We start from the raw sequence: 18,998 nt of genomic DNA on the forward strand, positions 1-18,998 counted from the left end.
AGCATATTATATTATTATTATATAGAAGCTGTGAAAATCAGCCTGTTTTGGTGGGGTGGAGTTTTGGCCTGCCTGGTGACATCATTAGTTAATAGACCAATAAGAAAAACCTCTGCCTAACAGCTAGTTTTCAGTTTTCCCCTCCCCAGTCAGACTACTCCCAGACAGTCCTAACAAAATTCTTGCTTGAGAAATTGCTCTTTGCTAAGAAGCTATTTTTGTTTCTTTTTGACCATTTTAATTGAAAACAAAACCACAGTACTGTACTTATTGTTACTCAGAAATGATTTGATATTGAGATAAAAACAGCTGCATTGGACCTTTAACTTCAATAGAGCTGGACTTGGTCTACAGTGCAGTGAACTATGATGGTTTACAGTCAAAAGTGGTGCAGCATTGCCACCATGTGGATTGTTTCAGAATAAAGTTCCAAACTTCACGTCTTATGTAAAAAAAGAAGGAAAAAAAATACATTTAGCCTACATATCACTTCATTCAATCGTTTCAGGAATGATTGCTAGACATATGCTTCAGGCAATAAGGTCAGATGCATTTTAAAGAGGTCAGCCATACAAATTGTTCAAAAAGATTTATTCTGTGGTGAAGACGTTCCAGCTACACACACCCTCCCATTATTTGCACAAATTGCAACATTTTCTTATACTTAATGCACATGTGGAAGAAAAATCAACAATGTATGACATGACAAACATGAAATGATTGATTTGCTGTGGCAGTTCAGGGAAAAGGAATGCTTTTTTAAAAGTCTCATGAGATATACTTGTCGCCAGGTCCTTTGAACTCCTTGCATTAAGACAGAAAACAACTGATAAGATTTGTCTGGAAAGAAAATCTTAAAGTTTTAAAGGCAATCTAGAGACGTCACCTTCAAGTTCCTCTGAGTTTTAGATAGAGTGAATGTCCGGGCGCTCTCGGTTTGAGACGATTGTTCAAGCTGCTTTCCGAAAGGCATCAGCGGCTGTAGTAGTTCATCGCTTTAGTGGACTCCATTTCCCAGAGGCCTCAGCATTCCTCTTTGATGTAGATTTGATCTTCTGTGTCAGACTCTATGTGATCCAGCCTTTCAGTTTGTCCACTCATAATCTCATCTGGGGTTTTCATGAACCTGAACCACACATACACACAGTGGTTAATCATTAGTTAACTCAAACTGAACAAGTGTATATATATGTTTTTACTTCAAATAATTATTGTGTTTTAACTAAACCCTACCATACCTGAATAAGAGTCTCTGTCCTGGCTCTTTCCTGATAATGTTCAGTTTGTAGTAGTGTCTCAGTGCTCGTGACATCTTCTCGTATGTCATATTGGTCCTGTTCTGTTAAAACCAATGGAACAACTTAGAACTTTAACACAGAACTTTTAGAAAATCGGCACTGTGGGAAAATGCCTTTTCCAATCAAACACTGGGGGGTGTAGTTCGTTACCTTGTGGTTCCCCCACAGGCGAGCCAGGCCATTGGGGTCCATGATGCGGAAGACTTTGGTCTCTGTGTCCTCCCAGCGGATGTAGTTCTCGTACCGGCTGTCTGAGAGGAGCTGGTAGACGTAGTCCCACAGCAGCCTGCAGTCTGGGAACACAAACACGTCAGAGGAGTGACACATTTCAGACAGTACCTGTTAACTTCAACTTTAGCTGTTTTTTAGCCACACTTCATCCAGAGTTGGTTGAAGCCGTGAACACCACCCTCTAAGATGAACCCTTAGTAGTTAGGAGTAGTTAGGAGCGTTAGTTACCTGCTATCCGTCCAATGGGCATTGCCTGCTCCTCTGGTGGCGAGACGGGCACGATGACGTGGTGGTTCCTGTACAGCGCCTCCTCCTGCTGATGCAGAGCATGTTGCTGCTGCTGGTGGTGGGCCAGTGCCAGCTGGATGTGGCCTTTCCCCTCACGCCCATTTTCATGGGGGGCCTGAAGTGGTGGCCCCCCACGGCCATGCCTGAAGTCTCCAGCAGCACCTCCTCGCCCTGGGCTGAGCAGCAGGGGGTGCATGATGGCGCTGGGCATGAGCTGGATGACACGATGGGGGGCAGCGTCCTGGCACCCGGGGCTGCCTGGGCAGGGGGCCTCGCGGGGCGTGGCGCAGCGGCCGTTAGGGGTGGCCGGGGACACCGACAGAGTGTACAAGTCCTCGGGCAATTGGTGGTTGCTGTCAGGCAGCTGGGAGGACGTCTGGAGGTGGTCCTCGGCTCCAGGGCGTGGGTGGTTGAGGTCCAGGGGGGAGAGGCGGGGAGCGGGTTGGATGGGCGAGCGGGAGCGGTGTCGGAGCTCGATGGTGGGAGGGTGCTGGGGTAGGGGCTCTGTACCACGTGGTGTCCGCCGTACCGTTTCTGCAATGAAGGGCATATGTTTCAAACATATTTACATGACGTCCAGTAGATGTCACTACACCCATTTACAAACGTCATCATGTCTCACAATGTATGTGGGTGGTAGATTATTAGTGATTGGTTTGGACTGCCCTCTACTGGGTAGGATATTACTGTACTTACAGTATTTGCAAGAAATAAATATCTTTGCTTCTGCTTACCAAACAACAAGGAAGTCATGAGCATCTTAATCATCTAACCCAATCACTTCCCCTATAAAACATGTAGAGATGAAGAACTGTAGATAATGAACTGCTAGACCAAAGGTTGTTTAAATATAGAAGCATTTCCTTGTGGAGCAGGTTTCACTGTCAACACTCCAACCCCACACCTCTCCTCCCCTCTCTCCTCAAATTTCCTTCTATCCATACCAGGGAAAGGAGTCCAAAGTGTAGCACGAAGAAGTCCCTCCCCTTGTCAGGTGGATATTAAACAGAGACGTAAACAGCTCTCTCTAGAGTCTAGAGTTGAGTTGCCATTGAACCACATTACTTTTGTCAGATTCACTTAAAGCAAACTTGAGATGTTTTCTCGCAATTATATTGCTACATGACCAACTGATTTTCTCTGATCGTGTGTTATTAAATACTTGAATTGAAGCCACTGTCTAATATTGTTGAGTAACTCCTGTGAAACAGAAGTCAGATCAGTTGGGTTCTTCAGGGGAATTTACTCACGACAAATTCCCCTAGACAAGAACAGAATTGTGAAATCCTTCTGGCAGACAAGTTTGATGAATAACAAAATAATAATGTCAGGAAAGTGATGCAATGGTCATACGTTCAATATTCCACTCCATGGTGGGCCTCAAATGTTGTTGTTTTTCCCCCATATGCTAATAAGTCAATTTCATATTGGTCTGATTGGACTGGCTCTCTAAGATCACGTTATAATAATCAACAACCATCCTAAAGTTGTTGAACTCAACGCCACCGTGTTCCCCCCATTCAATTCAACGCTTTCCTGTAATCGTCTCTCTCGATTCTTTCTTCAGTTTGTGTGATCTCAGGAACATCGTCAGGCTGGTGTTCAGTAGGGAGAGTGAAACGTAATGTACAACCTGAACTTGTCTGAACACAGATTTTCATTTGCCATTACAAAGCCTTTTGCTACAGTGTGCCTATTGAACATCACTGACCTTCCAGTTTGTGGTGCTGGAGAGCTCCCTCTGGCAGAGGGTGAAAGGAGTTGCCGGGGAAGTAGGCGGAGGGGTAGGGGACGTGTGGCTTCCTCTGCTTCAGGATGTGCTGCAGCAGCTCGTACAGGACGTCCCCTGCAGGAGACACAGGTCAGTGGTTAGAGGTCAGAGGTTACCGTATGAGCCCCTCCAATGGCGTACCACATAGACATGGCAGCTGCTGTCAATCAATGTCATCAAAAGGATCAGGCTCCGACCAGTGATCTTTACTGGAGTCTAAAAACATGTCTGGACCAAACAGATAGGAAATTATGCCAATAGATCAGGACAAGAGTCATAGCGTTGCTAATGATTCAGCATGCCAAGAGACAGTTGTAACTCCATATTCTTAGCACTCCAGATTGCTGGTTAAAGCTAAACAGAGTAAGACAGTAAAAAACACATACAATGTTTTTGGGATAAGGAAAGGTATAGGAAAGAAAAAAAAGTATATGCTCAATGTGTAAAAATTGCATTACTAAGCCACCCTGAAAGATTTAACTCATTACCTGTGTATGAAGGGCTCAGAGAGAGTATTTCCCCTCAAAGAAAATGGAGGGACTTTTTTTTTTCTCTTCAATTTGAGAGGCTTCCCGTCAGAACATCAAGGAAATGGTTCTCATAAAGGAAGTGAAGCCGCAGGCACACACACACTCCAGCACACACACGTACTGACACAGTCACACACATAAGGAAGTGAAGATGCCACAGGCACACACACACGCACACATACACCCCTTTCAGTTCTCACTTTCTGGCCCTGCTGTTTAACACGGCGCTGCAGGGGAAATTCCTGGTGTTAGCAGGTGACAGTTGAGGTCGGTTTGCACTTCCTGATCGGCCATTTACCCAACCAGTCTCCTACTTCCTCCCCCCAACAACAAAGACAGACAGCAACTCCACTAAAGCAGCTGCTGAATCGCCTGATATTGTTCTTCCTCTTGCTTTCTTCCAGCTGAGCAGATCTACTGACATATTTTACAAATATCGTCTATCAAAGACATTCAGTGTATGCTCTAGACACGACTATTATCTTAGGTCACTGTGCCATTTCTCCAAAGTCATTCCCCCTTCAATATTAATTAATTGTTAAACATGAGCATGTTGTTAGAAAAATGTGTTATAATAACATAGCAACCCTTTGATTTAACAAGGGCCGTGGGAAGTGGGCGTACCGGAGTGGGGCGAGCGGTAGCGGAAGTCCTCCTTGGTGAGGAGGAGCAGGGCCTTGCCGTTCATCTGGAAGCTGCCGCTGGTGTTGGGCCGCAGGGCAAACTCCCTCTCCGCCCAGCGCAGCCACTGGCCCACGTCCTCCCTGCTCCAAAACACTGGCTGCAGGCCTGGGGGTGGAGGGAGAGATGAGTGGTAGGAGAGAGAGAGAGGAAAGAGAGAGGAGGGGGGAGACCGGGGGGAAGTAAAGGAAGGAGCAAAGGGAGAGAGGAAGGAAGGAGACAGAGGGGGCAGTAAAAGGGGAAATGAGGGAAGGAGATCAAAGTAAAAGAGGGATTGATTAGAGGATTAGCGGAGAGGGGGAAGAGAAGGGGTATGAGGTGAGATAAGCAAAGTGCAGGAATGGAGGAGGTGGAGAACAAGAAAGAGGAAACTTAAGTCAGACATGTGCTCACATACAGTACATTCATTTCATATTTGCTTCATGTTTGTCAGTATTTGTGAGCTAACCTTGGTAGACATGTAGTTTGCAAAGGAAAGCCTGTGACTTTCTCTCAGTCAGTCTAAAACATAGTGTATGAATAAATGTGTATTAGACTAATCTAATAAATAGTGCATAATAGGCAAGGATACACTGAGGAATACCAGAGGAAATAGTGCTGACATTGTTCACCCTGCAGTCTCTGAAATATTTATTTCACTGCCGTGGGAATTTACGAGAGCGAAACATCTGCACTGATGGATTGCCCAAACGTATTAGTGACTGACTGCAATGAGCAATAGCCCAGGAATCAACGCTCACCACAAATGTGTGTCTACGACCATGACTTACAAAATGATAACCTTGTTCCTTGTAACCTAAACAATAACAATGTGGTTAAATCAAACCTTGAGGTGCATTCCATTCATTCTTTTAGGAAATGGATGTCATAAAATCACATTACATTCTTCGTTAAACCCACACAATGTGTTGCATGGACTAATAACGGTAAAAATCGTTTTAGTTTTCTGCTAGAGGAAAAGGGAAAACAATGGTGTGTTTGACTGCGGTAATCAGAGAGCAGTGGATGTCTAGAAAGTAAATAGCATGTAATTCATATCAGCTGGAAAGCCTTACCATGGGTTTATACAGCATATGAGTCAAGTCATATTGTTTTCCCAGTCTTGCTCATCATATTGCAATAGGGATTACTATATGTTTAGCACATAAATCATTGACAGAAAAGTCAGTGTTGTTTTGTGTCAGGAAATGTTTTCTCTGGCGTCTGTAGCAGGAGGGTATCTCTCCAGGAAGAGGGTTGAGAGCCCTGATCTAGATGATGTCATTGGGTACTGGGTGGCCTATATTTACATGAATATACCTGTGTATTTGTACTAGGATTTACAGTATCGTTGTGCCTCATGGACTCCCTCACACACACACAGAGCAAACCACCAGAGCAGCATCCATCACGCCCACACCAGACAAAAAGCGGCAGTTTCTACGTCTCACTTATCGCCAGGCCTCAAACACTTCCTCTTGGAATGGGACAGTTGTTATCTTTGGCCGGCGGCGCGCGCAATGTCAATGTCACACGAGTAATCGGAACCCGTGCTCTGTTTCAGAGTGATCGCTTCCCCCCGCCCGTCAAACAAAGGACGTTTTATACAGGGAACAATCAATATAAAAAGAAACCTCTCTTAGATTGCCAGTTTCCCATTTCCCTCTTCATTTCCATATTCAGAAAGATAGAGATAGAAAGAGAGAGACATTGGCAGGGCTTGTGATAGCCTTGTGAAGGGAAAGTTTATCTTGAATATAGCCTATGGACATAACCCACAGTAAACAACTTGATGAGTAGATGTGTCATGGAATGTTTTATGTAGTCTATTCCATCACTACACAGGGTACACAGTGTCTACTTACATAGTCTCTACAAACAGTCAAGCCAGAACCAAAGTCAGAAAAATACTACAGATTGTCACAGGGGCCAATTGGCACCCCGAGGGGTAACATATGACAGGTAAAGAGCCCTCTTATGAGTAAAGAGGTGTAAATCATATAACAGTTGGATACCAGTGTTCAAGAATAACATTGTTTGTAGGAATTTTAGAATGCCAAACAATGTCCCAATGAAATATGTTTTCATATCCTTTTACCCTTCCAATCTAGATGTATTTTTCTAATACCAGCTCTGGATTTTAGATTGAACAACCAAACAAAGCCATTGACTCCCGTGGTGAAAACAGAAACGCCATCAGTAAGTTACCAGTATCACCTAACAAGAGAACAGATCTAATTACCATATGCTCAGCATCCACCAGCTGTGTCGCCTACGGGTGACCCCTTAATCACATGACCTTAGTGATGTGTACAGCGTGCAGGGAGGCCCTGGTTGTGAGGTCACTGCCGTGGTATGTTCTCTCCAGGGCTGGAGAGAGAGGGGAACAAGAGAAGGAAGGCACAACGCTGCCAAAACCCCTCTGAGATCCGGCCTGCCGGACCCAGCCATCTGCACAGGGCCCAGTGGAGGAAGGAGTGGGGGGAGAAGGAGGAGGAAGGGGGCCCAAACAAACGTGTCCCACAACGCACTTGGGCAGGAAGCGATCCAGCATGGGCTCCGTTTCAGCACAGGAAACTTCCTGCGGTACGGTTAGGGAGCGACGCTGTGAGGTTTATCAACAGTCAGCTGCAATGAAGAGAGCAGAGTGAGAAAAGGATAGAACGCGGAGGGGGATAGAAAGAGGGATGGGAACCAGAAACAATAACGGAGAAGTGGTAGAAAAAGGGAGAGATATGGAGAGGTAAAGTAAGTATGAGGGGGGGGGGGGAAAGACAAGGAGAGGGGGAAGAGCAAACAGTATCCAGAGGGAGAAAAGAAGGGGTTGAAAAAGAAGGAAAGACCAACAGGAAGAGAAACGGATATTAAGAGTCAGCAGACACAAACACATGCGCAGAGAGAGAGAGAGAGCTCACAGAGGCAGCCAGAAAAAGAGAGAGTGACAGTGCCTCTGATTAGCCCTGCATCTTACTCTGTCCCTCACGGGCTCAGAGAAGTTTCCCCTTTCGCCCAATCCTTTTCACATTTCAGTTGTGTAAGAACATGCAACAGATTTCTTGTTTCAGTGTTCATGACCAAATCAATTTCAGCCCCCGCTCTCGTTTCACCATCCGTGTCTTTGTTGGACACCATCTCGGGTTTCTGGTGTGCAGTCTGTTTGTGTATGGGATGAAACAGTCTCGAACACGACCGGCGGATCCAACCGAAAGGCCCTTGACTAAACCGTGGGCTACTAATCCTCTCTGATGACACATAATTTTCACTCTGTGGATTTGCAGGCCCCCGCACGCACACACACACACACACACACACACACACACACAGTGGTGCTCGCTGTTGCCGGGGCAACTCGTAAGCGCTTGGGATGAATGAAGGAGAGAAGGGATGAGATCACTTGTATCTTGTTTCGTTGTTACCCTCCACAACCCCCCAACCTCTTTAACGCCTCTCACCCCACCCCTCTCTCGGCAAAACAGAACATTCAGGGGAAATATGTGTCCATTCTGTAGAACTCTAAGGTCAGACCAGTAATGTGTGTGTGTGTGCAGTTTTACCTGGAATGAATAACAAAATATTTTTTGTGAATGTACTGTAAATGCTATAGAAGTCTGCAAATACTTTTGACTGCTAAGGACTTTGGTCAAAACATCAAGTATGTTTCCTGAATCAATGCTCTCTCTAGTCAATTACCTCTGCTGCAAATGTTTGCTTTCCCTCTTGAATGAAGAGGCGGATATTGCTCTTTCATTCTTGATTGAAAATAGCTTTTCTTCATGCAGAGTAGGAAGGAGAAGAGGAGGGAGGGGAGGAGGCCTTTTGTCACAGACATGAGGGTGTGACACCTTACACATTTCCCCTACTCACACCCTCACTCTCCCAGTTTCTGTCCTTCACTTTATCGCCCCTCCTCCAAACTACATACTTCACCTCATTGGAAACTGCCTGTTCCAAGTCTAGCCGGATTGGATTTCATCCAGTCAAAACAAGCATAAAACAGATTACCAATCAAACGCTTGGTTTATGGGGAGGAAGTAGTGCAACCTGTTTGATAGTATGTTGCTCATTGGGGGCAAGTTGGCTCATGTACTGTAGTTTGTTTTCAATAAGTTCCTGCCTTCACTGATTCTATTTATGTTTTTTTATAAGAGAAGGTCCGCCCTCTTTTAGAAAATGCAGGAACGAGTAGTACTGTACTAATGCTGCACCTCAAAAGCTACACTTGTGAATCTTAAATGCACACCTACCAGCTACCATGCATTCCTTCTCTTTGGGCAAACAGACCACTGAACATGTACATGCTAGATAGAGGTTATTGTTCAAAACAGAGCTAGCTATACCCTTAAATGTTTCAACGGACTGCTTTTTAAAATCTTATTGTGGACACTGGTTCTCAAACGAGAGCTTAGAGCCATAGAATACCAACCAAGTACTTAACGTTAACCAAGAACGTTAACAGACCTTAAAGGATTGAAGGTCATATATGACATGCTGCATACTAAATCATGCAGATGTATTAGGAACATACAGTTGAAGTCGGGAGTTTACATACACCTTAGCCAAATACATTTTAAAACTCAGTTTTTCACAGTTCCTGACATTTAATCCTAGTAAAAATTCCCTGTCTTAGGTCAGTTAGGATCACCACTATTTTAAGAATGTGAAATGTCAGAATAATAGTAGAGAGAATGATTTATTTCAGCTTTAATTTATTTCATCACATTCCCAGTGGGTCAGAAGTTTACATACACTCAATTAGTATTTGGTAGCATTGCCTTTAAATTGTTTAACTTGGGTCAAACGTTTCGGGTAGCCTTCCACAAGCTTCCCACAATAAGTTGGGTGAATTTTGGCCCATTCCTCCTGACAGAGCTGGTGTAACTGAGTCAGGTTTGTAGGCCTCCTTGCTCGCACACGCTTTTTCAGTTCTGCCCACAGATTTTCAATAGGATTGAGGTCAGGGATTTGTGATGGCCACTCCAATACCATTACTTTATTGTCCTTAAGCCATTTTGCCACAACTTTGGAAGTATGCTTGGGGTCATTGTCCATTTGGAAGACCCATTTGCGACCAAGCTTTAATTTCCTGACTGATGTCTTGAGATGTTGCTTCAATATATCCACATAATTTTCCTTCCTCATGATGCCATCTATTTTGTGAAGTGCACCAGTCCCTCCTGCAGTAAAGCATCCCCACAGCATGATGCTGCCACCCCAGTGCTTCACGGTTGGGATGGTGTTCGTCGGCTTGCAAGCTCCCCCTTTTTCCTCCAAACATAACGATGGTCATTATGGCCAAACAGTTCTATTTTTGTTTCATCAGACCAGAGGACATTTCTCCAAAAAGTATGATCTTTCTCCCCATGTGCAGTTGCAAACCGTAGTCTGGCTTTTTAATGGTGGTTTTGGAGCAGTGGCTTCTTCCTTGCTGAGCGGCCTTTCGATATAGGACTCGTTTTACTGTGGATATAGATACTTTTGTACCTGTTTCCTCCTGCATCTTCACAAGGTCCTTTGCTGTTGTTCTGGGATTTAATTGCACTTTTCGCACCAAAGTACGTTCATCTCTAGGAGACAGAACACGTCTCCTTCCTGAGCGGTATGACAGCTGTGTGGTCCCATGGTGTTTATACTTGCGTACTATTGTTTGTACAGATGAACGTGGTACCTTCAGGCGTTTGGAAATTGCTCCCAAGGACGAACCAGACTTGTGGAGGTCTACAATGTTATTTCTGAGGTCTTGGCTGATTTCTTTTGATTTTCCCATGATGTCAAGCAAAGAGGCACTGAGTTTGAAGGTAGGCCTTGAAATACATCCACAGGTACACCTCCAATTGACTAAAATGATGTCAATTAGCCTATCAGAAACGTCTAAAGCCATGACATCATTTTCTGGAATTTTCCAAGCTGTTTAAAGGCACAGTCAACTTAGTGTATGTAAACTTCTGAGCCACTGGAATTGTGATACAGTGAATTATAAATTAAATAATCTGTCTGTAAACAATTGTTGGAAAAATTACTTGTGTCATGCACAAAGTAGATGTTTGTTTATTAACAAGAAATGTTTGGAGTGGTTGAAAAACAAGTTTTAATGACTCTAACCTAAGTGTATGTAAACGTCCGACTTCAACTGTACATCAGCCCAGCTAAAGAGGTTTCAGAGATGTTCAAGTGAATAGCTGTTCTCAGTTTGACCTCGTTGTTCAATCCAGAATTATTCTGTATTAAACCACAATGACCAAGGCCATGTCATGGAAATTAGCATGTCATCTATTCTAATGATATCTGCAGTAGCCCCTTCACTTAAAAAGGTAAACTGCCCCTTAGGCCATTTGAAACCAGAGAAGTTGGTTGTGCCATCGGTATGAGTTAGAAACATGAATTCTAGTGTCAAAATTAACTACAAAGTGTAAATAGGATAATTTTGGTCATAAAGTCAGTCTCGTCCAAAACGGAGTTCTGTAAATTAGTTTGTCATCCAATTTACTGGGGTTGGGTATGGATTATGATCATGCCCACTAGCACGTCATTTAGCAGACGCCCAGAACCTCCAGACAGTGGAGACAGGACCTGACCTGCCCACTTACACAGCGCTTCAGACTTGTTTACATAAGATAACACGTCGCCAACGTTATGATGAAATAACCCTTGGCCCTAAGCCCTTTATGGACTGGCCACTTTCTGATGTTTGATAGTGTCAATCACTCGAGTCTGCCACTTTTTTGGGCAAATGAGAATTGAGACGATCAGAGAGCACTTTTCCAAAACCCATTCGCAAGCATCTTGTTTCCCCCCACGACCTGTTTTGTATCATGATTCCCTTTGAAACACTGTCAGACAGCTGCACACTCTGGTAATAGATAGTGAGAAAGTTGAATTTTTTATTTATTATTTAAACGGCACCGATGCACACAATTCGCCAGTTATTTGATAAGCCGATTGTGGCCTGGCTGCTCAATGTGCCTGCTAGCTTCTACTTGCTAGCTTCATTGACAAACACAGAGTTGGAACTTCGCAAGCTAGCAAGTGATTTTGTACACTGATAAACAGTGTGTTGCTTGTGCTTTATTTACAATAGTTTGACAGCTTGCAGATGATGTTGTAAAGATATTATTTGTTCTCAGAAATCAGTCCTGAGCGCGGAGCCAGACTTTCCCAGCTCGATGGACTGTATGCAGTGCATGGACTAGTTTTTCATGCAAATGTTTTTACTTAAGGATTACTGCACCAGACACCTTAGCTAGACGCAAAATTGCACGACTAAGACCTCCTCTGCAAAATTGTCTAAATTAATTAATATTTTGAGGAAGTGGTTGTTGTTGCAACAGTGACTCAGGAGGGACAAACAACACATGCCAGGGTACAATAGACCCCTTTCTGTGTTTGCAAACATTGCCCCCTTTTTCTCCCCAATTTCAATCTTGTCTCATCGCTGCAACTCCCCAACGGGCTCGGGAGAGTCGAAGGTGGAGTCATGCGTCCTCTGAAACATGACCTGCCTAACCGCGCTCCTTAAGCAGGAAGCCAGCCGCACCAACGTGTCGGAGGAAACACCGTTCAACTGGCGACCGGGGTCAGCCTGCAGGCACCCAGCACGCCACAAGGAGCCGCTAGAGCGCGATGAACCAAGTAATGCCCCCCCGGCCAAACCCTCCCCTAACCCAGACGACGCTGGGCCAATAGTGCGCCGTGCTATGGGACTCCCGGCCGGTTGTGGCACAGCCCGGGAATGAACCTTACTGCAGCCAAGAGTCTATATACTGGAAAGAGTCTATATGCAAACATAACACAACCACATCAAACCACACCCCCAAGACAACTCTGGTTTGCCTTCAGTCATGGTCTCTAGCATTTCTTATTGAGCAATCTTCAAAACAAAGCCAAAGGAAGTGCAGTCACCCTTTAAAGGGAGCATGGGTAGCATTAGCAACATAGCTATGTCTTTTAAGCATCAATCTGTCTGGTGGGCTCAGTTTGCTCCCTGGTTGGTTTGGGGTGGGGAACTATGACCCCTACTTTCCCCCCAAAACCCCTTCTTTCCTTGATGTCATGTGGAGTGTGTTTCAAACAGGAAGAGAACGGGGCTGCTCTCCACTTGGCTGTTGGCATGTGAGAACAGTTTCCCTTTCAGAGAGAGAAAAAGGAACGAGGGGGGAAAACAACAACATTTATTCAGGAAGCGCCGTCTGCCCACTCAGGAAATTCCTGAGGACGAGAACGGCTTCCAGGGGCAGGAAATTTCCGCTCTGCAAGGCACTGGCATATACACACAGTCACACACACACACACACACACACACACACACACATATATATACAATGACTGCACACACACAGACACTCAAATACCCTTTTGTATGTACTGTACCGTAGATATGCATGCAAACATCTTTACAAATACAGCAAGACTCCAGAAACGAATATGCAGGCACACACACACACTGTACAATTACTCACAGTGACATGCGGACACGCACACACAGAGAGATTGATTAATACACAAGCACACAACAACATGCCTGTGCACAAAGACAGTCTCACACTCTCAGCCACCCACACACACACAGTAGAAACCCAGCTGTGAGCAAAGCAAACAATCTATTGAGAAAGGTTTACAAAGACCAACAGCAGCAAGCCAAGTTTCCAAGAAGAGGCTTCTTTCTCTGTCACCCAGCAAGAGATTTGTCATGTTCAATAAGCTTCGATGTTTAATGTAAACGGTGCTCTGCATACAACTTCCCACACAGACACTCACTCCATATTCTTTGACCTTGTGTTACTTTGCACAGGTGTCTCAATGTTACATCCCCATCAGTACCCACCCGACTTGTGACGTCAGTAAATAGTGTGAATCCCTTATTGCAGTGAGCCTAAATGACACCGCTACGCTTCTTAGTGTCTGCTAGGAGGGTGACCTTGAGGCTGACACATAGCAAGACAATTAAGTAAACACGATTAATGCATGTGATGGAATTGTGGGTTGAAAAGTCATCCACTTAACTCAAGTGCAAGCAAACAGTAGAATTGAGTGTTTTACAGTTATGTTTATTTCCTTTTCATTTGCATGGTCTATAGTTCAACAATATGCGACAACTAACAGACAGGAAATTGGAGGATTCAAGTGAAAATCCACCAATGTGATGGAGAGATGGAACCCTAAATTCACTACTTCAAAAACATTCACCCAGACACACGGGTAAAGACAAACCTCTCCCATTCAGAGTGGGGTGGTTTCTAACACTCCTGGCTAAAGGGGTTAAAAAGGAGAGTAGCCTTCTTTGAGAGTGAGGAGCAGGCTGCAACTCTCCCCCTGATCTAATCCACTTCCTCTTCAGGAAATGGAGAAGGCTGTTTTCTGCCCACACTGCAATTTCCTCTCTCCCTTTAAAAAAAAGTGTATTTCTTTCTTTCCCCCTGGACAAATTGCCTTTGAATGTGGACAGTTTGTCTCTCACAGTACATGTGCCAGTTGGATCCAGCTGTGTGATGTGTGTGGAGGGGAGCAAACGTGTTATAAGTTGTTTGAGGAAGAAAAGGGTACTTGATCATTGTCAGGAAGAGCGATGGCTTTGAGCCAAAGGAGGTTCTAATAAGAGGATTGGGTAGTGTAGGCCTACAGGTGAAGGTTTGTTGATATATTTAACAGAGTTAAAGACAGAGTCAACATGTAGAATGCAGGAAATCTTCCCTAATCTAAAGATTCAAATAAAAAGTTGATTGGAAGCTCACAGTCCAGGAGTGAAGAGTGACCGAAAAAGAAAAAAAAAATTTTTAATAAATAGAGAGACCACATTTACCACGCCCAGATAAACGGCCATAACAGACAACCTCAGACCAAAACAGACATGTTAAACGTTCTTCCCTTTTCTATGACAATGCAAAAGGGGAAGTGGAACTGGGGAATTTCCTCTGTATGGTCCATGTGCATAGACACTACAGGTAATTTCTTTTAGACATTGAGCTTACCACAAAGTGTGTTAATATACTGGTCTAATAATTGATGAGTACTGTACCATATTTTCGCCAAACACACATCAACAAACCCCCAATATTTAGGTCTTCTCACTTAAAAAGAGGAGGCTACATTACCAAAAAAAGGAGAAAATCAGAAAAATTTAAATTAGTGGAAAATAAGTTTGTAAAAATGCTCTCATAACTAACTTCTTTTTTTTTTGTTTTTTGTCGTGTTATTTCCTATGGTGAAGTAAAGCACCATTTAGTTTTAAGTTCCCACAACAACCCATTTGGCACACACTGGTAGAATCGACATTGTTTCTACGTCATTCCAATGAAATTATGTTGAACCAACGTGGAATAGACGTTTTAATTGACGGCTGTGCCCAGTGGGAAAATGTATATCCAAACTCACTGAAGAAATACAAATATCAATCTCACTAGTCTTCTAAACCCTAAAAGTCCTACATGTTAAAAGGTGCCTGGTTAAATATAAATAGTTTTTCATAAAGAGCAGGCCCAGTGACTCTACAACTCTTTAAACACCCGGTCTATATCCTGGCCGTGATCCAACCCCGCCTGTTGTTTTATTGGCTCAGGCAGTGGCCGGTTGAGACCTGCCGTCAGCTCCACCAGACAGCACACGGTTGTCATGTTCCCTCCTCTCCTTGTCCTTCTTACTTCTTCCTTCCTTCCTTCCTCCCTCCCTTCCTTCCTTTTTTGAGGCCCTTGGGGATTTTACTGGTCTTAAGAATAGGTAAAAAACATGGTTTCCACCAATGCTCTCACTTTTCCAACCATGTCAGATCAGTAAACACCTCAAATCAAAGTTTATTCGTACAGTGAAATGCTTACTTGCCACTCTTCCTCAACAGTGCAGAATAATGTAATGTAGCAAAGTTAATCAATATACGCATCTGCCCTCTCGATACAAATCAAATCCTCTCCACCTCACCTCATATTTACTGTCTTCTTGCTTTCCTTCCTGTCCATCCTGTCCTATTCTGTCCTGTATTACCTCCCTCGCTCTCCTATTTCTAGACTCTCCCCTGTCCAACCCATCTCCTACTTCCTTTCTTCTCCTGCCTTCTTTCCATTCTATACTCCTCCATTATACTGGGCTATTATTCTGTGCTGTTCTCTATTCTCTTGTACTGAGCTGTGCTGTGTTGTGTTGTGCTGTGCTGTCCTTCAGTACACTGAGGTGTTATCGTACTGAACACTGCCGTGTACTGAGTTGTGTTGGCTGTCACTGTCCTGCTGTGTTGCATTCCACCGTGTTCTACTGTGTAGTGTTCCAGTACAGTGACTCTGCTACAGTATGTTCCAGTAGACGTCTTGTGTTGGTCTCTGACCCTTGGTCTGCTTCAGCAACTAAGAGGGGGGATACATGAGTAGGTCTGTCTGTCCACATGGGGAGAGTCATGACGTGACATGCAAGTAGCTATAGTAAATCATGGCTTTCAATCAGCCATTTTCTGAGGTCAAAAGCTCTCAAAACCAATGTTTATGGGATAAGGAGAATGCAGGCTGCAAAGACAAAGAGATTTCTTTGTTGATTATGACTGTCATGTATTGTTTGTGTGCGCCTGTGGGTGTCATGAATTGTGTGGGTGTCATGAATTGTGTGTGTGTTATGTGTGTGTGTTTGGCATGCGTCTGCATGTGTGTGTGTGTGTGTGTGACTCACGCAGGTGCACTGGCAGCCTGGCAGGTTCGTCCTCCATTCGGCTGGCTGGCCTGGCTGTGGGAGCATGGACGGGGGAGGAAGTGGAGTTTGGCAGGGGGCTCGCGGAGGAAGGACTGAATGAGCTCCTCTCCTGCTATGAATAGACACACAGACACAAAGCATGCCTTAGTTACAAACCTCCCCGAAAACCATCCTTAAACCCAAACAGCCTGAGAATCACCATGCAGAGAAACTATAACACCCTTTAAAGACATTCTGTATCTAAGCGATAAGGTACCTACACATAGCCAATCTTTTTATTCATTAAATCATATTTGACTTATTTCAGAAAGACGCTGCTGCGTTTGCATGGTCAATGCAGCCAGTCACTAAACAGGAGGTTGAACTTACTGGTAATTCTGCACATTTACTTATACAAAATGTAACCCCTCAACATGACAATGTATACATGTGCTGTTGTGTAATATGTTATTGTAACATCATTAATTTGCCTCTTTCTGTTCAGCATCTTCTATGGAAAGCAACAGTTAACAGGTGAGTGTATGTCTGGGCCAATCAGTGCTGCTGAATATTATGTTTATAGGCATTGTATAACACGGATTGGTGATTCATTCAACCAGTCAATCTAAAATGGCTAGTTCCTATTAGCCTACTGTACCAGGAACTCACTGTGGGATATGTAGCAATAAGCTTTTAATCTCATTTTATTGCGCAGACTGCTCTACTCTTCAAGAATACTTTATGTTTTCGGAAGCCTATAGCCAACATTAGCACACTATATCAAGTCTTACTTTTAGAAGATTTGGCATTTGTACAGCCCAGATTTGACAAGGCTGTGTACGGTCAAAAAGGTGTTCAGGTACAGATGGGGTCGAGAGGGAGCAAGAGAGTGAGTGTGTGTGTGCGTGTGTTTAGAGGAGCATACATATAGCCTACATTAACTCTGCTACGTCTCTCTGCAAAACAATATAATTCCAAAATATATCTAGGCCTACTCTCCTAGGCTACATCCCAACAATCCCAAATAGTTTCCTTGTCACCTGAAATTTGAAGATCCAACTTTAGACCGTCATTGTAATGTAATAACATGATAAACAGCATGCCTTTTTGCACTGCAACTATTTTACATATTTTAGGCCTACATATTTCAGGTTTACATATACAAAATGTATTGTATAGAAAATAAATTATTATCTGTGTGTATGCTATATAATCGTGACAGATACATGTATATTCCCATGAATAGTTGCAACAAATAACATTAACCACATTTCGGGTGGTTTTCAAACAAGCCATATGCCGCGTTCACAACAACTGGGAACTCGGAAATCTCCGAATTCCGACTTCAGTGGTTCAAGACAACTGGTAACTCAGATAAAAACGAGCTCCGCCTGGGAAAAATCGTTTTGAATGGTCATCCAACTCGGAATTCCAAGTCGGAAACATGGGCATCTTTCTATAGCTCCGACTTTCCGGACTGAAATTCACTGACGTCATGATTAGACCTCGTTTTTTTCCGAGTTCCCCGTTCTCTTGAAAGCACCAATAGCCTATGAAAATGAACGTCGTGACGAAAAACGTTTATCTCAGGTGTGCTGCGAACTCTGTAAACTTGCGCGCAGCATGGATGGACTTACCAGGCGCTGCTGTAGTCTATAACACAGCCGCGAAACGTTCCCCTCAGCAACAGATGATTACCAACACAAACGATGCAGTTGTCAACAACACGACTGCGTCTAGCGCATCTCACCGCGGGGTCCTAGAACTTGATTCTGCTTTATAAAATCAACAAATACCTTGGTTGTGATCTGCGATGGAGATTCTGACATGTCTCGCTAAATTCAGGAAGTTCTCCTCTTCCCACTTTCCTTTTCCCGTTCTCTTTGAAATAAACCAGAAGAAAAAAAACACCCACACCCGACTCCCTGACTTGGGGAGGGTTACGGGCCACGTAATAAATACGTTTAAGGTTTGTTATCAATCCATTATATGCCCATGTTTATCATAAACGCGTTAAAGTTCTTTGTTTTCTGTTGGTGCTGTGCCCTACATTTCGGCGACGCGTTGGTTAATTCTCTTCCTGGAAGACTGGACTAAAAGGCGGACATCTCCGTGGTGCTGCTCATTGATTTGGATGTGTAAACGGCGAAATGACGTAAATTCCCAGCATTGAGCCCAGCCCCCTTGTCGCACAGGATTTGATTGCAGCCTGGATAAAAAGGCGTTCCTTCCATAGAATTATCTTATTGGCTTCCCGAGTTTCGTAGGCGTTTCTTGTTGGGGAGAAAGGTCTCCAAATAGTTCATTGCTAGAAAGAGACGCCTACGAGATCCAGGGAGCCAATGAGATAATTATATTCAGGGTACACACTTTAGTCTAGCCTGCAGCCAGACTCTGTTCTGCAGCCATTTCTCTCTTAAAGGGAAACCCCATATTGGGATATTGCTGATTGTGTTTACACATCTGCGGGTTTTCGCTCCACCCTTGTACATGAGCGATACATTAAGGTCACTAATTAGTAAGGATCTTCCCTCACCTGCTTGTCTAGGTCTTAATTGAAAGAAAAACCCAAAAACCTGC

At 44.0% G+C, this 18,998-nt stretch overlaps 1 protein-coding gene across 5 annotated transcripts; it reads right to left on the bottom strand.

The window, feature by feature from the left end:
* Nucleotides 1-574: 574 nt before the first annotated feature.
* LOC121548828 (transcription factor ETV6) lies at nucleotides 575-18,565 on the bottom strand. Of its 5 annotated transcripts, XM_041860469.2 has the most exons (9): nucleotides 18,056-18,562; nucleotides 16,419-16,551; nucleotides 7,021-7,406; nucleotides 4,743-4,907; nucleotides 3,529-3,663; nucleotides 1,758-2,351; nucleotides 1,449-1,591; nucleotides 1,239-1,339; nucleotides 575-1,126 (listed from the first exon to the last, which is right to left on the bottom strand). In XM_041860469.2, the coding sequence occupies exons 4-9, from the start codon at nucleotides 4,804-4,806 to the stop codon at nucleotides 1,024-1,026; spliced, it is 1,140 nt and encodes a 379-aa protein (XP_041716403.1). In that variant the 5' UTR covers nucleotides 4,807-4,907; nucleotides 7,021-7,406; nucleotides 16,419-16,551; nucleotides 18,056-18,562; the 3' UTR covers nucleotides 575-1,023. The 5 variants fall into 5 exon arrangements, with proteins under 5 accessions (XP_041716403.1, XP_041716379.1, XP_041716369.1 ...); XM_041860445.2 differs by lacking the exon at nucleotides 7,021-7,406 and having other exon boundaries at nucleotides 16,419-16,548; nucleotides 18,215-18,565; XM_041860435.2 differs by lacking the exon at nucleotides 7,021-7,406 and having other exon boundaries at nucleotides 18,215-18,564.
* Between the last annotated feature and the right edge of the window lie 433 nt (nucleotides 18,566-18,998).

This window comes from Coregonus clupeaformis, chromosome 4 (assembly GCF_020615455.1).
Source record: "Coregonus clupeaformis isolate EN_2021a chromosome 4, ASM2061545v1, whole genome shotgun sequence".
Classification (NCBI taxonomy): domain Eukaryota; kingdom Metazoa; phylum Chordata; class Actinopteri; order Salmoniformes; family Salmonidae; genus Coregonus; species Coregonus clupeaformis.

What these genes read in the sequence shown, in the direction of transcription:
- LOC121548828 (XM_041860435.2), bottom strand. Translation starts at nt 18,247, where the DNA reads ATGTCAGAATCTCCATCGCAGATCACAACCAAG. An exon ending in CATCGCAGATCACAACCAAG is followed by an intron (nt 16,552 to 18,214) that starts GTATTTGTTGAT and finishes GTCTATTCATAG; the next exon opens with CAGGAGAGGAGCTCATTCAG. An exon ending in GGACAGAGACTCTTATTCAG is followed by an intron (nt 1,127 to 1,238) that starts GTATGGTAGGGT and finishes TGTGTGGTTCAG; the next exon opens with GTTCATGAAAACCCCAGATG.